The 8427-nt window shown below is 60.4% G+C and overlaps 1 protein-coding gene across 2 annotated transcripts; it reads left to right on the top strand.

The window, feature by feature from the left end:
- The first annotated feature begins 392 nt into the window (after nucleotides 1-392).
- On the top strand, nucleotides 393-8125 carry Saxo4 (stabilizer of axonemal microtubules 4). 2 transcript variants are annotated; one of them, XM_046444635.2, is made up of 14 exons: nucleotides 393-634; nucleotides 1093-1229; nucleotides 1582-1699; nucleotides 1971-2124; nucleotides 3005-3133; nucleotides 3654-3717; nucleotides 4130-4203; nucleotides 4648-4707; nucleotides 4822-4908; nucleotides 5146-5259; nucleotides 5348-5442; nucleotides 7122-7286; nucleotides 7770-7852; nucleotides 8020-8125. In XM_046444635.2, the coding sequence occupies exons 2-13, from the start codon at nucleotides 1121-1123 to the stop codon at nucleotides 7837-7839; spliced, it is 1239 nt and encodes a 412-aa protein (XP_046300591.1). In that variant the 5' UTR covers nucleotides 393-634; nucleotides 1093-1120; the 3' UTR covers nucleotides 7840-7852; nucleotides 8020-8125. The 2 variants fall into 2 exon arrangements, with proteins under 2 accessions (XP_046300591.1, XP_046300590.1); XM_046444634.2 differs by having other exon boundaries at nucleotides 605-730.
- The last annotated feature ends 302 nt before the right edge of the window (nucleotides 8126-8427 follow it).

The following is an 8427-nucleotide window of genomic DNA, read 5'->3' as shown; positions in this document are numbered from 1 at the left end:
TAAGTACCCAGTTCACAGGGTGGTTTTGGGGACTGCACGGGGTAATGTGTATAAAAGGGCTTAGCCCAGACTTGGCTTCCAGCAGAACATAGTAAACATTAATTTACTGAGAAGCATAAGGAGTGGGATCCAGATCCACCTACACCTGATTCTCAACCACATTATTTTCTGATTGTGGGATCTCCGGCCCGTCAAGCCTCTCTGCGCGTCTAAGCCTCGTGTTCCCCCTGTGAAAATAGGGTAATAATAGCCCTAGAAGAGCATGGAGGATGGAGATAAAGGATGTAAAGTGTCTGGCCAGAAGTGGGCACTCAATAATGGCAGTGATTGCTCGGGATTATCTTTTATTTCTTGTCACTCAGACAGCAACTCTTCCCGGCCTTGTGCAGGAGGCTGGAGGTGGGGCCCTGAGCTCTGCTCAGCTCCTGGCCTTCTCCTCCTGGCCAAGTCAGCCCCTCAGTGGGCCCTGGCCCTAGAAGGGCTTCAGAGGCGTGGGAACACTGTTGCCAGGCACCGGTTGCTAGGAAACCCTCTGTTACTCCTGGCTTGGCCAACTCCAGGAGGGCCCAGCCTCTCTGCAGCGGCTCCTGCCTCCTGTGGCCTCTGTGGACCTCAGAACCACTGTGAAGGGCAGGTGAGGGTGGGGCCCACTACTGCTCACCCCAGGAGAGCAGGGCCAACTTCCAGTGGATGGTGGGCAAGGCCAGGGAGCTGAAGGGGAGCCAAGGAGGTAGGTGGGCCTGGTGGTGAGTGTCGGAGCTGGGGTGGCCCAGGATTCCCGCAGATGAGGGATGACTTCAGGGGCCTGGAGTCACAAGCCCAGGTCTGAATCCTGGCGCGGCCACCGATTATGGCCAGATCCCTCGTTCCTTAGAATGGGTTTCCCGGCTTGTAAGATGGGAATGGGAAGAGTTGATCATTAGGTGTTGGGAAGATGGAACAGGGAACAAGAGCCGATGAGCTCTGCTTTTTCTCCATTTGGGGTGTGGGTGTCAGAGGGAGGTTGAGGCCCGGGAAAAGGGGTCAGCTCTGGGGGCCTGTCTTCCCGGTCTGGACTGGGGACTGACGAGGGGCTCCTGTGTCCCTTCCTAGGCCCTCAGGGGCCCTGCCCTACAGCATCATGATGGGAAAACTCCCTTTGGGTGTTGTGTCTCCTTATGTGAAGATGAGCTCGGGGGGCTGCACGGACCCCCTGAAATTCTACGCCACCAGTTACTGCACAGCCTATGGTGAGTGCAGGAGCCCCTCCAGGACAGTGGGGAGGAAGGCAGGGGTCCTCAAAGAGAGGAATGGCCCGTGGGCGAGTCACACTGCAGAGCCACCGTCTACCCTGAATCGATCCATCCCCTGAACCCTCCAAGGACCCTTCCTGGTCGTTCTGACAGTGTGATTCTGCCGCGCTGACCTGACCCCACCCCATTTGCTGTTCTCACAGACCTGAAGGGCCAGCTTCGGTCACACTGAGGCTTCCCCTGTCACAGTGACCCTGGGCTCCTAGGGGATGCTATACTGGTCCTGCCTAGAAGCCCTGCCCCCTCCTCCCCCACTCTGCTGACCTGTCTCTCTCATCCACCCCGGCAGGTCGGGAGGAATTTAAGCCCCGGATGGGCAGCCATGTAGGCACTGGCTACAAATCAAACTACCGGCCTGTGGTCTCCTACCAGCCCCACCTGGATACCCTGGACAGCCCCGCCATGGGGTACGTCGGCTTGACTCCCTCTCCCACTCCTGCCTGGCTGGACTTAGCTCTTGGGAATGTCAGAGCAAATCGAACCGCTCCGGGCTCCCAGGACGGGAACTCAGCCTTGCCAGGCCGAGGCCTGGTGCCCAGCGTGGGTCCCAGCATGTTTGTAGGGTGCCTGGGAGAGGGCTGAGGGAGGGAGAAGCTTCTGGGCCTCAGCAACCCAGCCTCCAAAGAACCAGAGCAGGGGGCCGTGGGGGGCCTAGCTTCCGCTTGTGTCCCCTGCCAGGGAACAAGCCCGGAGCAACTTCCAGTCCGTGACCAGTCAGAGTTACTGTCCCCTGGAGGTGCCTGATGGCACGCAACCACTACCCTGGAACATGTACCAGACGACCTCTGCCTATGGGCGCGAGAAGCCCAACGCAGGCCTCCTCACTAAGGAGGTCAGTGCCCGGCCAAGGCCAGGAGGCGGCAGAGCTCCGAGCAGAGAGGCCCACAGGCTCGGGAGGCTGGGTGGTCCTTCCAGAAGGCAGGGACAGCACTGACAAGACCTCATCCCTCCACTTCCCTCCTTCCATCCTGTGGGGATGCTGTCATCATCCCCACCTCTGTCCTGATCATCACCAGCATCCCCTCCACCTGTCCAAGCCCCCGCCACCACCCTCAGGGTCCACCATGGTCCATTGTCCTTATCACCCCATATTGTTTGTGTCTAAAGTCACTTTATCATCGCTCATGTCACCACCATGACCACCTAGCACCTGAGCACTTATCCATTTGTCTACCAACCAATCTATCCTGATCATCACTATTGCACGTGTGCGTGTGCATGTGCATGTGTGTGCGTGTGCGTGCTGCTGGGGATGGAGCGAAGGGCCTCCATTGTGCTAGGCCAGGCTCTAACCCTGAGCCCCACCCCCAGCCCTGAGCATCTCTTTTCTATTGGAAGGTGATGAGAGCAGGGGGCATCCAGCAGGGGAGAAGGGAGAAAGCAGGAGGGAAGGACTTGGGACAGCTTGGTACTAGACACTGGAAAGACTTGAGGGAGGCTGGTGCTTCTCCAGTTGCAGCCATCCGAGGGAAGTGTTCCAGGCAGTGACAACAGCAGGTGCAAAGGCCCTGTGGGCTGCTGTCAGGACGTGGGGCTCAGTGAGTGTGATAGCAATGCTGCAGGCTCTGAGGGGAGGACGGACACCTGGCTCGTTATAAGGGGTCTTTCTGGCTGCCAGCAGGAACTCTGCAGGTGTCGGGCAGAATCAGGGTCAGGAAGTGATGGCCAGCCCCTCACCTGCCCGGGAAGTTCATTGGTGTTCCCTCCTCCAGGTCAGGAAGGTCCATTTTGACACCCAGGATCATGGAGCCCAGTCTATCACAGGGCTGGAGCCCAAGGACGTCCCCCTGCTCCACCAGCAGCAGCGCAGGGGCTCCTTGGATTGGGAGAACTCGCGATATGTGAGTGGACTGAGTGGAAGGGCCCTGCCTGGGCTGCGGGGCTGGGAGAGGAGGCCCCGCCCCTCCTTCCCCCTGTGGGGGAGTGCTGCTCTGGTCACCATGGAGTTGGCCCCAAGTTGGTCACCTATGGGCTCAGGCACCAAGAGACAAAGGATTTGTGACTCGACATTTCCAACACAGCATCACAATGATGATCCCGGTCCCCTCCTCTCCCTGGCCCCACCTGTGACCTGAACCCTCAGCCTCTCTCCTCCCTTCGCAGCCTTCCTGCCCTCGGGGTCCCTGGAGGCTCATTTCCGGAAGTTGAGGGTGGTATGGGACTTAGTGATGGTTGGAACAGGGAAGATCTCAGACACCTTGGTGCACTGTCAGGGAAAGATTGATGGCCCATGAGCTATTCACGCGCTCCCCTCCCAGGCCCACGGGAGCACACACAACCCAAAAGCTAGTGCCACTGCCACCCAAAGCCACTGTGCCCTGGTCTGCCTTGTGTTCCCCAATGCTCCACCTTGTGTTCCAGGGCCCACGCTTCATGACTTCTGAGTACAATTCCAAGTACCTCAAGGAGCCGTCCATGCAGCCAGGTATGCCCGAGTCTGAGCCAGTCTGCCCTGTAGCCCACCTCCATCCCCCACCACCATCCCCTACCTCCACCCCCCACCTCCATCCCCCACCCCCGAGAGAGACCACCGAGGGCGATCTGGTGCTGGCCTAGGTCTCAGAAGCCATCAGCAGAAGAAAGAAGAACAAATAGGTAGGTGGCTTGAGGGAACTGTCCCCCGACCCGGGCTGACCTCAGTGTCCTGGGCCTGACCAGAGCTGGCTGCTGCCCTCAGCACTGCCCCTTCCTTCGGCCTTCCTCTCCTGTTCTCTGGATGGACCCTGGAGCTCATGGACCCCCGTGTCCTCCCTTCTCAACTTCCTCCTGCCGGGGTTTGAGCCTCAGAGGCCATAGTGGGGAGGTCACCCAGGCCCCACGGGGACTTGTCTCTCCAGATCTCCTGCAGAAGAAATCAATCGGTGCCAAGGAGGAGACCGGCTTCACCGAGGACGCCGCCAAAAGCCCGAAGGTCTTTCCTCCGCCTTCCCAGGCCATGCCCGGGGACCCTGTCAGTTCTCTGCTGGCGTCTCAGGGGGATGGAGGCCCTCCCCTGCCCCCAGGGCGTTTCTAGTTTTTCAAAAAACCATGAGCTGCAGCCCTGGGTTCCAACACAAGGTGAAGGAGCCTGGGAGAAATCGTCTCTGGTCCCGTCTCATAGATGGAAAGACTGAGGTCCAGGGAGGCACAAGGGCACCGCCAGGTTCAGACAAGAGCCTTCCTGCTGGGTCCCATTCAGGAACATGTCCTCCCCCTCCTCCCCCAACTTTTGCCTTTCCTCAGTCATCCCAGCAGTCCCCATTGGTGCGGAGTCTTGCTGCGTGTTCAGCCAGTGGGGACAAGGAGGCTGAGTGGGGGGGACGGACGGGGCTGGCTTCCTGCGCTGGGCTGACCCTCCTCCTGTGGGTCCCTCCAGGTGGTCCTCTCAAACCGGAGTGTCACCAAGTCGGACTTCCTCCCCATGACTCACCCTCATGTAAGCTGCACCGAGGGAGGTCAGGGACACCTGTGGGGACAGTTAGTGTGGCTCTGGGGAGTTGCGGGAGGGACAGCCACACTCTAGTGCCCACAGCTGCTCTGCTCTCTCCAGGGAAATGAGTTTCTGCCTGTGCTGGCCAGAGGCTCTGAGCGGGAGACAGGCTACAGCAGAGCAAGTGAAAGGACCCTGAACCCCAGAGTGAGTGACAGGGAGGTTTCCTGGAGGAGCTGGGGTTGGGGCCAGGCTAAGAGGCCTGGGAAGCACAGGCCTTGGGGAGGAGGGAGGGTGGCGCCCCGGGGCTGGGACGGAGAGGTGTGTTCCGGAAAGGCAAATGAGATTGGCCGGAGGGGGAAGTGCCTCCGCCACCACCCCTCCCACCCCGCTGCCACAGCCTGGCCACCCCAGCCTGCCTTCTTGTGGCCCTGCCCCCTGCAGGTGCCCCCTCCCAGCCCGGAACCCAGCAGCATGAGCCACCGTCCATTCCAGCCCCCACAGCGGATGCAACAGACCAATGTTGCCCTGCTGGGCCGCGAGGCCGTGGGGAACAAGGTGAGGCCTGCAGAGCCCAGCCCGCCCTCCCCGTCCGCCTCCCCAGCCCTCCAGACCCCACAGCTCCCTGTCTACCCCTCTTGTTCAGGAGCCCACAGGATTCAGCCTTAAGAACCCCACCTATGTCCGGAGCTCCTATGACCCCGACAGGGATAGCCGGTACCTGACCACCTGCAATCAAGGGTGAGGCCCCCCTCCCAGCCCAAAGCTGAAACCCATTTGACGGACTGGGACTGGCAATGAGCTCACAGCCTGGGGAAGAAGAGCAACCCTGAATCAGTGCAGGCTCTGCTAGACACGCTCAGCCAAGCATTCCAGAGCAAGGCACTTTACTGGGTGGGTGGGGAAGGGGACGTGGAAGGGGAGGGCAGGCTTCCAGTAATGGGGATGTTAGAAAGCCAGCTGCCCCATGGGGAAACTCTGGAAAACAGCACAAAGCACACAGCTCGGAATTTTCCCAGCCCAAAGGCAAGAGAGTGGGGGTATTTATACCCCACGTCTAGCAGTCACTGCTACAGGCTGTCACAGGGAACAGTAGAGGCTAGATGTCTCTCTGTTCAGGTGAAGCAGCTTCCAGCAACCTGAGGGTAGTTCTCTGAGAGATGCAGAGCAAGACAGTGGAAGGCTGGCTGGTGGCTGGTGGGCACGGGACAGGGGTCAGCAGGAAGAGCAGCTACTAAGACACTACCTCCAGTGCCTGGCAGATGGGCTCAGGGCTCCCTGGGCAGGAGAGAGGCATGAGGGAGGGCTTCCAGGAGGAGGTGGCTCTGGCGCCCTGGGGGAGCCTCCCGGGGCCAGCACTGCATACAGAGGGCATTTACAGGAGTGGAATAAAGGAAGAGTAATTTGGGGGACAAAATCTCTGAGCCGGGAAACCCAAGTGGCGTCCATATTCATACTGTCCCCCCCAACACCTCGGTATTCCAAGTGCCCCACCATGCCCTCTCTTCTCAGGCTCCCCCTCTCCAGACCCCTGATCCAGTCACACGTGTCCCTCAGCCCTGCTCCTCAAGCCACCTCTCCTGCCTCCAGACACCTCGCAGATCCGTTCATGTCAGGTTCTCACCGAGCCCTGAGTGCCAGGCAGGGTCCTCGTTACGGGTGTGAGCAGGAGAGAGAGGAGGAGGGTCAGGAGGGCCAGGCCGGGGCAGGGGGAGGACCTAGAGGTGAGGGCAGGGACAGCTTCAGCAGGAGTGTTATCCCGCTGAGGGGAAGCCCTGCCCAGAGACCAGAGATGGAGCTGGAAGCCCTGGGCTAAATCCCTCCCCTTGGGACAAGACGCCAGCTCAGATTTGGAGCAAATGGCTGCTCTAATTCTCAAGGAGTCCAGGGGGAGGGGCAGAGGCTCACTCAGGGTGTCAGGGGCCACTATGTGCCTGCCCTTGGGGAGGTGGATGTCCCCTTCCTAAGGATCCAGCAGTTTGGGCTGGTCCACCCACCTGCCTGCTCCTGGGCTCCTGCCAGGTGTCAGGCACACGCTAGTCCACCCTGTGCACCTGGACCCCCCAAGGCATTAAATATTGACTTCCACACTGACCTATCTGTACCCCCTCTTCTGAGCTCAAGGGCAGGGCTTGACACCCTCAGAGCCTGGCTCAGGGCTCGGTGAGCATGGGATTCGATGGGAGGAGAGCAGGACCCCAGGGAGAAGAGGTGAAGCAGGACGCCCCCACCCCCAGAGGTGGGAGGGCAGGCTTCCTGAGGGAGAGTTCTCCACGTGGACAAGGGCTTCGAGTGACCAGGCGCAGGGGACACAGGCAGAGGCAAGGAGGCCTGAGGGATCCGAGGGCTGAGATTCCTGCAGAGGCCATGGAGGTGAGTAGAGGCCCGTGGGAGGCCAACAAGAGCCCCCTCCTCTCTAGGTACTTTGAGAACATCCCCAAGGGTCTGGACCGGGAAGGCTGGACTCGAGGTAGCATCCAGCCTCAGAAGATGGGAGGCTATGCACTCAACCAGCCGGTCACTCGCATGGAGGCCACTCCCAATCCCACAGAGAGCCTGAGGCGCCTGCACCCCCATGTGGGAAGGTAGCATCCCCATCCCAGTTCTCTCCCCTCCTCACGTCCCGGCCAGCTACAGGCCAGCTCCAGGGCACTGGACACCTGCCTTTGTCTGTCTGTCCGTCCCTCTGAGAGGCCATTTCCTCTTGATCCTGGCCCCTGGCCTCTGTCCTCCTGCCCTCCTGGGCTCCTTCCCTCCTCTGTCCAGTGACTCTCTCCTCTGCACGGCTGCTGCCCTGGCCCCTGCGTGGCCCTTGGTGGCAGGGGCAGTGGAAGATGCATCCAAAGATGAATGGACGGAGGCTCTGCCTCTCCGGTCACTCCTTGCTGCTCAATTCCTCAAAACCTATGCTTTCGCAACAGAAGGCCGACTTGGCAGGCAGCGAGTGTCTGTGGCTTGGCCGCCCTGACAGGCTTGGCGTCCTCTCAGGCTCCCTGGGAGGGGCCCACAGAAGAGAAGGCCCAGATCCCACGGCCCCTGTCTCCCACTGTCCTCCTCTCTCCCTGCAGAACCCTGACCTCAGTTGACCCCTTCTACCGAGACACACCTCACAGCAGCCGCTACCCGGCGTCCAGCTGAGCCAGAGGCTCTGGTAAGGCCCGAGCCACCTGCACCTCTCCCTGCGTGAGGGGGCAGTGTGGGCCAGCCCGTGCCCAAGCCCGGGTCAAGCAACCTTTTGGGAACCTGAGCCCTGAGTGGGGGTGGGTGATCGGGGGGCCTCCCAGGGGTCAGGGCCTCGCCTCTGCTCTTTCCTCCCAGGTTTACGGACCCCCACAGGACAGAAGTCAAGCCTCTGTCCTGTCCCCACCCCCTCCCCCACAGTGCCTCCCTAGCTACTTTCCTGATGAAATAAAGAACACTGAAGGAGAGAAGTGTCATGGTCACTGTCAGGGTGGCTGGAAGGGGATGGGGGAGCCGGGAGCAGTGGGTGCAGGAGGTGGGGGTGGGGCTAGCGCTGGATTTGGAGTCAGGGGCTCCACAAGTTGGAACTTGTGAGTCACATGATTCAACAGATGGGGTGCTTCATTCTGTGCTGCCTGTGGTTAAGTGTGGATGGCAGGACCCCAGGGGACGGGGAGAGGGAGGTGGAGGAGGGCGGGGTAGTTGAGAGGCAGGTGGCTGTCTTTCTCTAGGTTTTGGCTACCTGGTCTACAAAATAGGGGTGAA

Source organism: Marmota monax, unplaced genomic scaffold (assembly GCF_021218885.2).
Source record: "Marmota monax isolate L192 unplaced genomic scaffold, Marmota_monax_Labrador192_F-V1.1 WCK01_AAM20220418_F8-fsc00038, whole genome shotgun sequence".
In the NCBI taxonomy this organism is placed as follows: Eukaryota; Metazoa; Chordata; class Mammalia; order Rodentia; family Sciuridae; genus Marmota; species Marmota monax.
This window is presented reverse-complemented; position numbering and strand designations above follow the sequence as displayed.